This window comes from Phyllopteryx taeniolatus, chromosome 4 (assembly GCF_024500385.1).
Source record: "Phyllopteryx taeniolatus isolate TA_2022b chromosome 4, UOR_Ptae_1.2, whole genome shotgun sequence".
Taxonomy (NCBI): domain Eukaryota; kingdom Metazoa; phylum Chordata; class Actinopteri; order Syngnathiformes; family Syngnathidae; genus Phyllopteryx; species Phyllopteryx taeniolatus.
Window position 1 is genome coordinate 32,957,847 of NC_084505.1, and position 15,988 is coordinate 32,973,834.

A 15,988-nucleotide genomic window follows, 5' to 3' on the forward strand; every position below is an offset into this window, starting at 1 on the left:
TTTGTAAAACCCCAAGTACTTTTTTATATTTACGTTTGTAGAAAGAAACAATGCAGTAGGATTCAAAATATACATCATAATTTCGCAAACGTTTATAATCGTACGGATTAATTTGACAGAATAATGCTCCCTTCTGGTTCACTTAAAAAGTTTTACAAATTCCGGAGCGGCTCGTGAATGCAACACAGCAATTTAAAAAAGGGCGAACCTAAACATTACCGAACGTTCATAAATTCGTCTTGTTTATATATATGTATAAAATTTACACGCAGCAACAAAGCTGGATTAAATTTGGTAATGAGCCGAAACTATTCTGAGGTCAACCAGCTCGAATCTGTTTCAAACTGGAGGTTTCACGAGCGGAAAATTCATATTTTCGACGTCCATAAATGCAGCACGGGTATAAACAGAGACACTCAGCGTTGTACTCACATAATTTAATCCGTCAACTCCAGGTCGTTTTAAAACATAATTTTCTTCTAGCCCCTGCCCTAATTTGTTTGCTCATTAATATCCAGGTAAGAGGACCTTAAATCAACGAACTTTTCTTTGAAATGCGTTCGCTAGCTTGGGCTAGGCGAAGCCGCTGCTAAGCTAAAACAAAATTACTGTGTCACATTTGGGATAAACCTTAAAACCTTTTTTTTGTTTTGGTCTAAAGTCATGTTAACGTGATATTCAATGCGGAATAAGAAAAGGTAAAGGCATTGTGTCCGTTGTAAAATAGTAGGAAATGCTGTTAATTACGTAACATTACATGTGAGTGCGGTATTATTGCGTTAATGCATGCACAAAGTTTGACTGCTTTTGTGATAAAGCAGAGAAAAGGGCATTATATCAGACTTAATGCACTTTCGCTTGGGATACATAGATTAATCAAACGTGTGATTTTAATTGAATCTAAAGTCTTGGGGACATTTTGACCAGCTGTTACAATGGTAACATCAAATAATTTCCCCCCTACGTATTACTGTCTTTAATAGTAAGTTAATGTACAAACTTGTGTATAATGTATTTAGGCGAAGAATAATTGTATGTGAGGGTGAATGTAAAAGTGTTTACATATGGTGTATGTATATACGTAGGTATTATGTGGGTATGTAAATTTGTGGAAATGTATGTATTATGGTTTGCACTTCATGATGGATAATTAAGTAGTAGAGTAGGTTTTAATTGAAGTTTTACTTCTTCCTGCTCCTTATTTACACTGTTTTGGTATGGGATAAAATTTATACTGTACATTTGTATGTATTTGGTGTTTTATTATTATTTTTTGTACTGTCTGTTCAAAATTGATCATTCAATCAATGTTTTCGTCTCTTGACTACTTGCCAACAGAGACGTGTCATGTAACATTCATTGCACTTTGTCCCGCTGGCTATCTCAGGGTCACACGCAGTGCCATCATGGTGTCCTATAAGCTGCTGAACCCAGAGGATGTCCAGTTATCTGAAGGGAATCGCCTTGTCGAAGATGACGAGGATCCAGTGAGTTAATGAGTTATGATTAAGTGTATCGCCGGCCTTTCACATTTTGACATCACGAGACCAAGACAACACCTAACAATTGATCAACAGTTCCTTGCCATTACGAGGCTTCAAAGAGTTGCTCCTGAGCTTAAGGTGTCACAGAGTGTCACCAGCGGGTTGCAACAGAGATCCAGAGAGACTGGAAGAGTCACAGAACAGCAGAGAAGTGGATGTCCTTGTCAATTTATTGGTTGATTCATGGCTCAAATACCTGAATTTTGCTCTTCAGTTCCTTGTTAGAGAACAGTAGGTTGTGCAAAAAGTATTTAAATATTGAACAGTTGGACGTGCATTCAAAAGTTTAGTGCAGATCAAATTAGGTTCACTTGTAAAGGTTACAGTGCATTTTAGGTTCATCCTGAAATTTCACCCAATAGTCAAATATCCCAAACTTTTTGGAAGTAGTGTATGTGTGGGCTAGTGTGACTCCTGTTGTTGAGTCTGATGTTGTGTTTGTGTCTGGAGGTTTCGACCACAGAAGGAGCCTCTCTGCTTCCCCGTCGTCTACCGTGCTCGGTCACGACGGGCCTCCTGCTTACCGGCTGCCTGCTGCTGCTCCTCTGCGGAGGCTGGCTGGTGGGCACAGTGTTCTGGCTTCACCGACCCTCTAGCTTGCTGCCGCACAGACACCCGCCGCCCGCTAACGCCGGCCCAAAAGCGAACACCACCGAGGCAACCCTCCGTCTCCGCGAGGCTTGCGCTCTCATCCCGGAGGCGTCGCGGTTCGATTGTTACCCGGAGAGAGGAGCGGTGGTGACCAGAGAGATGTGTGAAGCCAGGAATTGTTGCTTCATCCCTGCTGCGTCTGACGCTCGGCCTTCGGGAAGTAACGGTGTCCCTTGGTGTTTCTATTCTCCGGGGTTCCCTTCCTACTCGATCGAGTCAATGAGTGACACGAGCTTGGGGCAGAGAGCTACGCTTGTCAAAGACGTGAAGACTTACTACCCTGCAGACATAATGACTCTGGAGTTGGATGTACGCTACGAGACGGACACGATGCTACGTGTCAGGGTAAGTGGGGCGCTTATGCTACACTGTCATTTCTATGGTAATGAACACCTAACCCTTAATCGATGCCTTGTACTCCCTGCAGTTGAATCAATAAAATACCCCCAGCCCAAGCCACCTGTTTAGGAAATGTGGTGTACAGTTCATGTGTTGCACTAGTGGTTAACATGTCTGATAGAGATTCTGGGTTCGATTCTCTGCTCAGGCTCTCCTGTGTTAATATTGCGTGTTTTCTCAGTGCTTGCGTGGGTTTCTTTCAGGTACTCTGGCTTCTTCCCACATTCCAAAAACGGGTTTATTAAAGGTTTATTCAAGACTAAATTAGGAGTGGTCTAAACTTTGTGCCTCGGGACCTCATTTGAGGTTTAAAACAGACAGATGGGCCGGGTCTTTAGTAGATGACATTTAGAGGGGAAAAAAAAAAATAGATGATAGCATCAAGCGGGAACCTCGCATCTCCAAATCCCAAAATTCATGTTTTTTGCGCTCTTAACATTGCACAATTGAAGAGAGCAAGCCATTTGTCAATATTTACGATTGGTAACCAATTTTATATAAATAACAGACCAATAGTATCAATTGGTGAAAAAGTATGAAATTGACTAAATCTAGAGAGAGGTGGTTTCTGCTAAAATAGAATAGAAAATAGTTGTGTAGCGTAACAGAATTGTTTTTATTTATAATTAGTTCAATTTGAATAATGAACCTTATTTCTCCACAATGTTTGTATTGGTTCTTGAGTTTTATACTAAAACATGAACAAATAAGTACATTGTTGCGTACAGAAAGAACACATTGGAACACAAACACTCATTTACACTCGGTAGACCTGCACCAAAGGACGTGTGTGTGTGTGTGTGTGTGTGTGTATATATATATATATATATATATTATGCATGTGATCTTATTCTGCCTAAGATTGCCTCGTTTTCAAAATTGTCATCTATAAATTTTAATTCTAATTTTATTTTCAGGCGGCACGGCGGCCGACTGGTTAGAGCGTCAGCCTCACAGTTCTGAGGACCCGGGTTCAATCCCCGGCCCCACCTGTGTGGAGTTTGCATGTTCTCCCCGTGCCTGCGTGGGTTTTCTCCGGGCACTCCGGTTTCCTCCCACATCCCAAAAACATGCATTAATTGGAGACTCTAAATTGCCCGTAGGTGTGACTGTGAGTGTGAATGGTTGTTTGTTTGTATGTGCCCTGCGATTGGCTGGCAACCAGTTCAGGGTGTACCCCGCCTCCTGCCCGATGATAGCTGGGATAGGCTCCAGCACGCCCGCGACCCTAGTGAGGAGAAGCGGCTCAGAAAATGGATGGATGGATGGATGGATGGATGGATTTTATTTTCAAATAGACTGCTGCATGGTCACTTAACACAATACTGTGTTAAACCAACATTCTTGTACATATGATTGTAGTTCTACGGCCCTTAAGAAATAATCAAGCTGCAAGTGACCTTTATGAGTACCTGAGAAGCATGTTAAAGACATCAAAAATAAATGACTTCTTTTTGCTGGTCGCTCGTGTATGTGCCATCAACTAGATCACAGATCCTTCGAGTTCACGCTACGAGGTTCCTATCTCTGTTCCTACCGTCGCCAAGAAGGCAGAAAGTCCTGACTACACCGTGGAGCTCTCCAAGGAGCCGTTCGGTCTCATTGTGAAGAGGAGCTCTACGGGAGCCGTGCTGTAAGCTGAGCAATTAAGATTAATGATAAAGTACAGTGCAAAGTCTCACAGTTCAACATATGTTCTGTTATTATCTCTGCATTGGATTTGTCATGTTTTCTCCTATTGTTTCCCATCAGCCTGAACACCACTGTGGCTCCTCTCCTTTACGCTGATCAGTTCCTGCAGTTCTCCACCTCTCTGCCCACGGAATTCATCTATGGCCTGGGGGAGCACCGCTCGAGCTTCCTGCATGACGTCCAGTGGAACACACTTACTATGTGGGCCAGGGATGTGCCTCCCATGGTGATGTGACCTTCTCGTTCTCAACAGAATGAGGGTTTTTATGTAGACAACGCTTACCAGTGTCTATTTCTTTAACATTTAGGAAAAAACAAACCTGTATGGAGTTCATCCTTTTTACCTCGGAATGGAGGAGGAGAGAAATGCACATGGCTTCTTCCTTCTGAACAGCAATGCCATGGGTCAGTATGTTGCCGGTCGAGTGAAGTAGGGGGAAAAAAATGGAGCAATTAAGGTATTGTAATGCCCTCACACGTGAGCTTGGAGTGCCACCGTCGCTGATAAATAAATGTACTTTCAGACATTTATTTAATGGTACAAACAGCCCAACACACAAATACAAAATGAGAGCGCTCGCAAGGAGCGGACTCCAATGCCAGCTCCTGCCATCACTCACAGGGTCACACACGAATACTGCAGTACGTGTAATAATTACACTTTATAAAACCAGTTTATTTCTTTACATTTTTTATAATTTATTATAATTTTTGTAAAAATAAAACTGCTATTTGTCTTTTTTACATTTGGAAATGTTTTTGGGCTGTGTTGGAATGTTACGCAATTTTATTCATTTTAGTGGAAAATTTATTTGATTTACAAGCTCACCGAATGACTTAAACTCGTACAGCAAGGTACCACTGTCGTTGATAAAAATAATTTGGAGTTTCAGCTTTGTAGGTGCCACATCTGCTGTGCAACCAGTGTGTGTAGTGGTAAAACCATCGACCATGATACATGTGGTGTACAGTGAATCCGGAAAGTATGAAGAATGCTTCTATTTTCCACATTTTTATTTTACACATTGAATCCCCAAAAAGCATGTAAATTATATGAATTAGTTTTTTTATGTTATGGGGATTTTGTTTTAAATTTATGTAAATAAAAAAAAAAACAAAGAAATCTCCAATCTAAAAACGGGTTGTGTACATCCTGTGTACAGCTTAATTGCAGTCCACCTGTGGTGAGCTCAGGCTGAATGATTGATTAAGCATGATTTGGTAAGGCACATCTGACTTAATTTAATTCCCACACTTTACATTGCATATCAAAAAGACCTTTTCATGCTGTCATTATGGGGGTTTTGTCTATAATTTAGAGGATTTTTTTAATTTATTTTTTGTTATCCATTCTGGAATAAGGCTTTAACAACAAAATGTGGAAAAATGAAGCGCTGTGAATACTTAGTCTGGATGTAATTGCAGCCACCTAGTGACACCACCTGTCAAAAGTTTTCATTTGGGGTGCGGCATTGATTCATTCAAGGAGATTAATTGGGGCACTGGGTCTATTAGATCCTTTTTGATATAATGTGGTGTTTACTTACTTATCCTATTTCTTCAGATGTTGTCCTGCAACCTGCCCCGGCCCTTACCTGGCGCACAATTGGTGGGATCCTCGATTTTTACGTCTTCCTCGGTCCCGATCCTGGATCTGTGATTGAACAATATCTGGACGTAATAGGTGAATTTGCTTAAATAATTATCACAATATCCTAAAGCGGGGTACAATGCTTGACCGATTTTCGAAATGTGAGAGACACCCACACACGAAAAGGAAAACATTGGCAAGCGTGTTATTACTCCTATTGGTGTGCTGTGTTGTGGACACCTAGCGTTAAACTGGTTTTGGAAGGGCTTTAAAATAACTAGTTGATCTGCGATTGTAAATATTGAACCAGTTTAACATTTACGATTGTCAGCACGACTGAGATCGGGAAGGAAAAACCTTTCTTAATGCAGGCTCACACCACAGGATAATCGGCTCAGATCATCTTTTTGAGATATCCGACAATCTGGTCTTTTCAGTTTAGAGACATGGAAATATTGGGCCCTTTGCGGAGTTTTTCAGAAGGGGGCGGGGATTCCCCAATTTAGCCCGAATATCATTGTGTGTTTACGCCCCTTCACACAGTTACAAGTCTATATCTAGTAACACGAAGCGTTTCGCTCATTTGACACAAATTTCATGTCACACATGTACACAAATTACTGTATTGAGAACTCTGCCCATTTCCCGTATCATTTGCCATTTTAAGGGTTTTATGTTTTGTTATTTTTACTGTATTGCTTACTTTTTTTTTGTATGTTCGTACGGTGACCTTGAGTGCCTTAAAAGCCGCCTGTAAATAACATTTATTGAAATGAAATGAATAAGATGTCGTAATGTAAGCTAAATAAGCAAAATTGCATTGATCTTTCTCCTTAGGCCGTCCAGCGATGCCCATCTACTGGGCTTTGGGCTACCACTTGTGTCGTTGGGGTTTTAACTCCAGCAACTCCACCTGGGAGGTGGTCAAACGCATGAGGGGTACTGGGATACCTCAGGTAGTGCGCAATTAGCATTTTGTATGTGGTTAAACACGAAACATGAAGACTTTCAAAACATTCTACATGTTTTCCTTTCAAGGATGTTCAGTGGAACGATATCGACTACATGGACCGTGTTCTGGATTTCACTTTCGACCCGATCAACTTTGGCACGTTGCCCGACATGGTGAAGGACCTGCACGCTCACGGCCAACGCTACGTGATGATCATCGTAAGCACAACGGCTCTTGTGCATTTGTGTATTGTTTGGGGGGGAATTATATGGTCTTTCCCCGCAGGATCCTGGTATCAGCAGCGTCCAACCCGAAGGATCCTACTGGCCGTATGACGAAGGACTCAAAAGAGGAGTTTTCATCAAAAACACTGAAGGAAAAACGCTGATTGGGAAGGTGAGAATGGGATGATTCACGCTTGGGATACATTTTTCAGGACCAAAAGGAAACAAAACTGAATTCTCTTTTTCCAAGGTCTGGCCAGGCCTGACGGCATATCCCGATTTCTCTGATAACGTCACCCACGAATGGTGGTACGAGAATCTTAAGAGATTCCATGATCAGGTGCCATTTGATGGATTATGGATCGTAAGTAGTGACATCCAATACAAACAACCTGCTTTTTTTTTTTTTTTTTTTTTTTTTAAATAGATGAGATTTGTTGACTTTAGGTTTTCAATCATCTTTAATTTGAATTTTTTTTTTGTCAATAGATTAAATTGTAAAATATCATCTTCCCCACCAGGTATCGCGCATCGACACTTTTATTGTGCTGTGGTCCGTTTGTTGTATTAAAATGGATGAGAATGGAACGGTGGGATGTATGTAGTAGTCATGGCTATTCATTTCTAGTCGTACTCAAAAACATGACATTTTGACTCCATATATTCCATTCAACTGGTCCTATTGGCAGATAATGAAACACACAAATATAAATTGATCCAACTTATTTGTGTTTACCTAATTGCCAGCTTTTCTTTTTGTATGGTCTGTTTGTAAATGGGGCAGCATGTTGGCGAGTGGTTAGCGTGGCTGCCTCACAGCTGTCGTTTTCATTTTCTTTAGGACATGAATGAACCATCAAATTTCGTAGATGGGTCCACTAAAGGCTGCCCGTCAAACAATTTGGACAACCCTCCGTACACACCAGGTGGGAGATGTGGATTTGACAAGCATCCCGCAAAAACACTAATAATGTCGTCTTATATAATATGACATCTGATACACGTTTAGGTGTGCTGGGAGGTTTGCTGAGAGCCAAAACAGTGTGCGCATCAGCTCCACAGAAGCAATCGACGCACTACAACCTTCATAGCCTGTATGGGCTCATGGAAGGGGAGGCCTCTGCAACGTCAGGAAACTTTGAGAAAATTATTAAAACACACTTTGTATCTGTTCTGCCTTTTGATCAGTCATTTTCTTACTTCTCCAGCGCGCTGAGGAGGATCTTGGCCAAGAGACCTTTTGTGATCTCTCGCTCCACCTTCCCCAGTCAGGGTATGTACACTGGCCACTGGCTGGGAGACAACAGGAGCCAGTGGAAGGACCTTTACTCCTCCATAGCAGGTCAGCAGGGCTCATGAAACCATGCTTCCAAACATGTATTCAAGGCCTCGAGTAGTCCCTCTTTAAAGGAGACATAATCTTTTTTTTTTTTTTTTCATAATTTAAAAGTTTCCAGGGTTACTCCTAGCCCTTTATATATATATATATATATATATATAGGTATGTGTGTGTGAGTGTGTGTTTCCCCGTTATGTTAGTATTAGCTTTAAGCTACAGTAACCGGACTAAAGGTTTTGTGGTTGTTTTAAATGCACAACGCATAATTTTCCTAATTTTATGTTTAGTTTGACAGTAAATTTCAATTTGGAGTTGCATTAAATAGCTTGAAGTCTCTTGAACAATAGTTCACTATTTTCCAAAGGGCTGTCGCTTATTGTGAAGTTAGTCGACTTCACTGCCAGCATACAGCGCTTGTATCTCAAGTTTGCGATGGCAAGTCGAAGCAAAAAAATGAGCAGAAGGGAGGCTCTGATCTCAAGGCACCACTATAGGTAGCGATTTAAAACTCTTGTGACAACTTTTGACTAACAACGTTTGTGGCTTTATTGGAGACTCTCCTTTAAGACAAACGGCCAATGAAGACTATATTGTAGCTAATTTTATTAGCTAAAATTGGTTAATTTTAAATTGCAATCAAGAGGTTTCTGGGCTATTGACATGTCATTTTAATGTCTCCCTGTTCCATGTGTTTTCTCCATTTTCAGGTATCTTGACTTTTAACCTCTTGGGCATCCCGTTGGTGGGAGCTGACATCTGTGGTTTCAGCGAGGAGCCGCAGGAGGAGCTGTGCATCCGCTGGACACAGTTGGGCGCATTCTATCCCTTTACTCGCAACCACAATGCCATTGACATGAAGGTTGGGCCACCAAAACACAGTAGAATATAATTAGAAAAAAAACAAGCCATGCAATATCACTTGTAATTTATTTACTTTTTTAAGTTTAAGTTCTAATTTATCATCCTGTTTACAGCCACAAGACCCAACAGCGTTCAGCCCGCTCGCCCAGACAGCCATGCAGCAAGCGCTGCTGCTGCGCTATTCTCTCTTCCCGCTCCTCTACACACTCTTCCATCACGCACACGCACAGGGACACACAGTCGCTCGACCGCTCATGTTTGAGTAAGTCTAACACACAAAGGAAAGCTGTGTCTGTTTACCCAAAAAAAAAAAAAACAGGCAAAGAAAGAAAATGCTACCTCTTTTCGACCGACTTGTATTTCACTAGTGGGCAGTCACATGGGCCAAAAATGGTTTTAAACTCCTCAGAATAGGCTCAATAGTACCCTCAGAAAAAAGAATTGGAATTGATTCAGCATACAACACAAAGCTCAGTCTAACCTATGTAACCGCAGTTACAAAGTCATAATTATGGTAAATGTTTTCATGAAAAATACTTTAAAGCCCAAAAATCAAATGAAAAAGTAAGTACGGCGTTTAACTCTGCGTCCTTCTTGTGCCGTCTAATAACGTATTCTTATGGCACTGCGCAAACTAGTTAATTGCACGGCAATGCACGCCATTTGTAACCTCAAAATCCCGTATGTCGATACCGTAGTGAATCAAGCAGCATCTGTCTTTCTGTCATGACAAGATGCAAAAAAAAAAAAAAAAAAGTCTAAATAAATGCCCAAACTCAACAGGAAATTGGCCAATTTCTTTTGAAAAGCTAGCTTCTCTGCAATTCTGACCACTTCCAAGCATCATATTTTAGGCTACTCCACATAGGGGTGATTTATTTATTCACCCCCCCCCACACTCACAAACTTTTTTTCAACTCAATGGAAACAAAAATTATCACTTCAATTAGATCTAAGTGCCACTTTCCTTTTGTTAATTCACCAGCTAGTGGTACAAAATGTTACTAGACTTGAGGAAGTTCACTTTTTAAAACTGAGATTTATATGAAGCTATGAAAGGGCGGCCAAGAATGGTATTATATTTTTGAGACTACATTGTAGTTCACATTTTTAATTTTTTTTAAATGTATTTATTTATTTTTAACTGTGCTCACATCAGATTCCCAAAGGACACGAGAACGTACAGGATTGATAAGCAATTCCTATGGGGGAGGAGTCTACTGGTGACTCCAGTGTTGGATCCTGGAGTAGACTTTGTGGTGGGTTACTTCCCAGAGGGTCTGTGGTATGACTACTACACGGTAAGTCACGGTCTGACAGATGAGGTGGATCCTAAATATCATGGAGTTCTCATGTCTGCTGGCATGCCTTCCACCCAGGGCGACTCCATAAACAGCACGGGGGAAGAACTGCGACTCTCTGCCCCTCTCGATAAGATAAACCTGCATTTGAGGGAAGGATCTATTATTCCCACGCAGGTAATCTCCCATCTACTGTAGTTGTGGATGTTAAAGTAGACGTATTATGCATTTCTTTCACAATTTAAAACTGTTCCCATTAGTGTCTTGATATCGTCTGTAAGGTGCTTTTGTCACAATACAATTGTAAGCAGTTGCTGAGAGATTTTCAGGTTCAACAAAGGGTTTCTGATTTTATTTACATACAAATTCTCCAAGGTTAACTTCAAACACTAGAGCAAATAAAAAAACTTAATTGGGTGTTTGTTCTGGTGTTTAGTGGTTGACAAATGGTTTCGCTCATCACTCTTCCAACACAAAGAGTTGCGTCGGCCAACAAGCGGTCCTGTTTATCTAATCAGCACGATGGCCTGTTGAGGATGTGGGGCTGGAGCAGCAAAAAAAAAACAATCCTAAGTAAAATGCAGTATTTTTTTAAAATTCAAATGATCATTATTAGTTTAATAATGATGTACAATTATTGCAAAATTAATGCAAACTAACAATAGGGTCTAACAGGGTGGTATTATGTACATTTGCTCAATTGATACCACAGTCTGACAAAATTCAGAAAGGTTTAATACTGTTGATTACTAATAACATAGAGATAAAGGGGCAGGAACATAAGTTACATAGTTCATATTTCATCCTACTCCTTTTCAAACATGTAAATTATCAGGTATGTGTAAATGGGCAAGTTATTTTACCCATGTTGGTGGTGATTAGTTTTTTTTGTTTTGTTTTGTTTTTTGTATCTTCACACGTTACTATTATAGTTTGTGTTGTGTTTATTTTTATACGTTTGAAATAAGAAAATGCTAATGTAATCCTTCTTTTCAACACACTGAATTTAAGATGAAAGTCTTCACTTCAACTGAATCTGGTGCTGTACAGAACCAAAATTAGAAAAACTTTCTGTCCAAATATTTATGGACCTACCCAATAATTGTATTTCAATACGTGCAATTAAAAAATTTTATTTTCCATAAAATGTTACCTTTTAAATACATTTTAAAACCAACATGTCAATGGAAGTTTTGTGCGAGCAGGATCAAATCTAGATTTTTAGTGGATTCGTTTCTGTGCGTTCCCATGGACAGACCCCCAACTTGACCTTGTGGGTGAGCAGCGGGCAGCCTCTTCACCTAGTCTCCGCGCTCTCTGAGAACGGCACCGCATGTGGCGATTTGTTCTGGGACGACGGCGAGAGCCTCGACACCTTTGAGACCAACCAGTACGCCTACATCATCTTCAGCGTGGCTCAGGTACGCACGGTTCCATTGAGGCGGCAACTGTCAATTGTCACAGCATTCGCATGAACATACCCACAAGACAAGAGCTGCAACAACAATACAGTATTTCCCAGTGTATTTTTTTTTTAAACTATCATTTTTTTAAAACACCACGATTTCCTGTTTTTGTTCTCTAGCCAAAGCCATGTTTAATATGAAAATAGTGCTTTGATGCCATCTTTTGGGATCTTGGTACCAAGGAGCTATGTGGAAGTGATGTGAGGGGCTGAATTTACTCAGGCCATAGCCTTGTCCAATAAAAAATAAATGCTTACTGAGTAGTGGTGACATTTCTTCGTTTGTCTGTATGACTGCATCATACTGCCTCCCTGTGGCCAAGGCAGGCACACCAGAAGGAGCAGCTCAATTAATTGAATTGAAGCGTGAAATCCATGATACATTGGCATAGATAGATGAACTAAGATACATTATTTTTAGTAAAGCAAAATATTTTTTGGGGGATTTTAAGTGAAATTAGATAATTACCCACGGTACACCTGATGAGCAGTCACATGCGGCTCTCGCACAGTGGTTGGGAATCACTGCATTAGATTGCACAGGTTAACCTAATGAAAACGGCAACTGACTCTTTCTGATTTCTCCATTGGTTTTGTAGCAAACGATGAGCTCGCAGGTGCTCCGCGACCACTTGGAGGCCTCGTTCGTCACGGTGCAGTCGGCGTCCTTCTACGGCGTGACGCAGAAGCCGAGCAAGGTGCTGGTCAACTCCAAAGATGTCTCCTTCGCCTACAGGAGCAACCAGGTGAGACGTAGGAGATGCTTTAATTCCTACTCAAGATTGCAATTCTCTCCCAAATTGCCTGGGAATATTGAGTGATGCCGTCACCAAATAGCGCCAAGTAGCACCAGTGCCCTTAATCTGTTCCAGACTCCCAAAATAAAATGACACATTTTTGTAATGTGTAAATTTGTAAGAATTTAACAGTTTTTGTGACATTTTCTGCTTCAGTTCAATTGATTTTGTGCTGCTGCTCCTAGTGTATGCGCCTTGACCACCTGGAGGCAGTATAATACAGACATACAAATATACATGGAGACAAAGGAGATGTCACAACTCCTCCAAAATATCGTAATATTGGTTGTTCTTTGTATATGATAAAGAATATACACCCATGAATATTATGTTTGTCTGCCTGTCTTGCTGCGCCGTTGATTAAAGGGTTATAATGCTGCGACCCAGATGGTATTTGCTAGCTCGTCAATGGGGTTTTGCATTGTTTGTTAGCGTTAAGCTAAACGGGCTGAATCAATGTGGTTATTTTAATTACGCACTGTGTCATTCTCCTTTTAGTTTGTCAGTAAACTTCACTCGTATCTCAAGGCACCATTGTACGGTGACAACTGAAAATTGTTTGGCTGGCTGAGATTATATACGGACGTTCCGGAGGGGAGCCTTGGCATGTGGTCAATTCCGTGTGGTTAAATAGTGAAACTGCCTCATCATGATCTTTGCTTCACTCACCTCTGTCTGTCCTCGCAGGTTTTAACGGTAGCAGATCTCGGCCTTAAGCTCAGTCAGAACTTCACCATCAGCTGGATATGAGGCCTGCGACCGCTCGCTTTGTTCTACAGCACCTTCTTGTTTCTCTCCAAGTAAGAGTCTTGACTGATTAAAATAGACACTCTTCACAACACATCATAAATATAGTCAGGTTTTTATTTTTAACAACTGTTTTTGTGACTGAATTCAGAATGGCTTTGCCAAATACCCTATAAACTTCCCTGAAGGAGGTTGTTTTCACGTTCCTGGCTGGAGTTTTTAAAAAAACATTTGTATATTTAAACCATTATTTGTTTTTTTAATATGATGACGGAAGAGTCCTTACATATTTTGGTAAGAATCCACAAATGGGTAACACATTTCAACATGAAGAATACCAAAACTAACACGTTCAGATGCTTCTTTCTGTGAATGAACATACAGTTTTTCTACTCGTGCGCTGAATTGTCTTACTAGTGAGGACAAAATACGTACTCGTAAAGTATAGGGACGTCAAACCGAATATATAAAAAAATATGCTCAAATGACGTTCTATTGTGCTGGAATTTAAAGCATCCAAAGGCATTTGTGTGTGTGCATAAATGCACATAAACCTGTGTAAATGAATTCATGTTCATCGGGATCTAATATATATATTTAAAGAGGTTCTTCCCCCAGCTGAAAGACACGCTGTGCAATAACCAGGAGACAACTGTGAATGCTGCTACTTTTGCACTAATTTATGAGATGGACACTGGTGCCTTGTGATTTAGTTTGCATTTTGTAATAGATTTGCTGCTTGCTGGCAGAATTATTTGTTTTAAAAAATGTGATGTTGGCCTTGCTTGCGGGTGTAGTGTGGCGCAACAATAAAGTTTTTGTTTTTTAAGTATTTGAATGACAGAAATTGCCTATTTATTTTTTATATTTATTTTTTTACTTGTACTACCACTACCTACCGCTGGATGGCGGCATATCAACATTTGTGCTTTACACATTTAAATGCACATTCTAGAAATTTTGTATGTACAGAAATACAGTCGTCCCTCACCATGGTTCACTTTTTTTGCGGTTTCACTGTATCACGGATTTTCAAATCGTAAAGTAAACATTGTTAGCTAATTTAGTATAGTCACCACAGAGCTGTGAAATGTTACGGATCGTCCATATTGTGTTACGGATATCGCTGAACGCTAACTCGTTACGCCAGTAACAGATTTTTCCAGATATTAAAAAAAAAATCATAGGTCAAACAGGTTGAAAATAGTTGCAAGTTAATGGCCATATGTTTGACAATACGCCAATTGCAGACATGGTTTTGTTCCCTGTGTTCGCACCGTGCACTTGCCACCTCACAAATGACGAATTGAAACATGGTGTGGCGATGCTAATATTTCCCACATTAGCCATGCTAGTGAAGGGCCCTTTATGTTCTTTAACCTCTGAACAGAACGGCGCCGTCTCAGTGAACAGTATATCTGTTTGTCTTATACTGCCCCAGGTGGCCAAGGCAGGCGCATCAGAAGGAGCAGCATTCAATTGATGCAGTGTGACAAAATGTTTTTATTTTTTTATTTTTTATTTTTATATAAAGGCACAATTTTGTGTATTGGAGCTCAAGAAACTGCTTTTTTTTTGTGTGTGATTTCTCATCATGCAATACAACCTGGCCCGTCTATACCAGTGGTGGTCTTCGCAAAAGCAAAAAAAGTCCCTTGAATCAAATTCAGCCACTGGATGATAAGTACCCGCACTGGAAGGCCATAAACAGACCACTTCGTTCACATGCTAAGTGTTTCCAGATGACACATGAATCACTCATTCATCATCGGTTATAAGGGGGCCGGGCCACAGAGAGAGAAACGAACAGCTTTCCAAAAGTATTCTGCTCCTCTGACAAGGGCATTTCCTGTCAGGATTTGGGAGGATTAGCTATGTGTGTGGGGGGATGTTCAACCTACAACCATAGTTTTCTGGCATATTATTACATTTAAAGCAATAAATAAAAACAGTTCCGTGATTATATTAGATTTAAAAAAATATAAATAAAAACCGGCGCGAGACACTGGGGTTGAGGGGATCATAAAAATAGATTTCCTCTTTTTGTGTCTGTAGTGGAATGCTTTTCTTTCTAAACATGGCGCTTTGCGGTCTTGAGACTTGACACAAGCGCAACACAACCACGCGCGCATACTTTCTCTCCTTGTGTCCATAACACAAGGAATACTTTTGGATTGGACATTGTTGGCTCATGCTTACACTTCCTGACTAAGATGTTTACAGGATTAGAGTTATTTGACTTTAGTAGTAATTGTTGTAATTTCAATGCAAGTTATCCTATCGGACAGTGGGTCTCAAATTTTTTTCACATCAAGTGACGCAAATGAATTGAATTGCCATTAATCTGTTTGAGCCTCTCCCCAAAAAAACTAAACAAAAAATGTAATGTATTTTTTTATATGGGAAATGACGCTCTATAATATTG

The 15,988-nt window shown here is 40.4% G+C and overlaps 1 protein-coding gene across 1 annotated transcript; it reads left to right on the top strand.

Moving 5' to 3' along the window:
- Positions 1-361: 361 nt before the first annotated feature.
- gaa2 (alpha glucosidase 2) lies at positions 362-14,395 on the top strand. Its single transcript, XM_061771850.1, has 21 exons — positions 362-518; positions 1,388-1,487; positions 1,995-2,540; positions 4,082-4,227; positions 4,347-4,512; positions 4,595-4,691; positions 5,851-5,970; positions 6,715-6,833; positions 6,916-7,047; positions 7,115-7,225; positions 7,304-7,417; positions 7,895-7,979; positions 8,063-8,180; positions 8,262-8,395; positions 9,100-9,251; positions 9,367-9,515; positions 10,413-10,554; positions 10,633-10,731; positions 11,811-11,975; positions 12,619-12,765; positions 13,504-14,395. The coding sequence occupies exons 2-21, from the start codon at positions 1,407-1,409 to the stop codon at positions 13,564-13,566; spliced, it is 2,886 nt and encodes a 961-aa protein (XP_061627834.1). The 5' UTR covers positions 362-518; positions 1,388-1,406; the 3' UTR covers positions 13,567-14,395.
- The last annotated feature ends 1,593 nt before the right edge of the window (positions 14,396-15,988 follow it).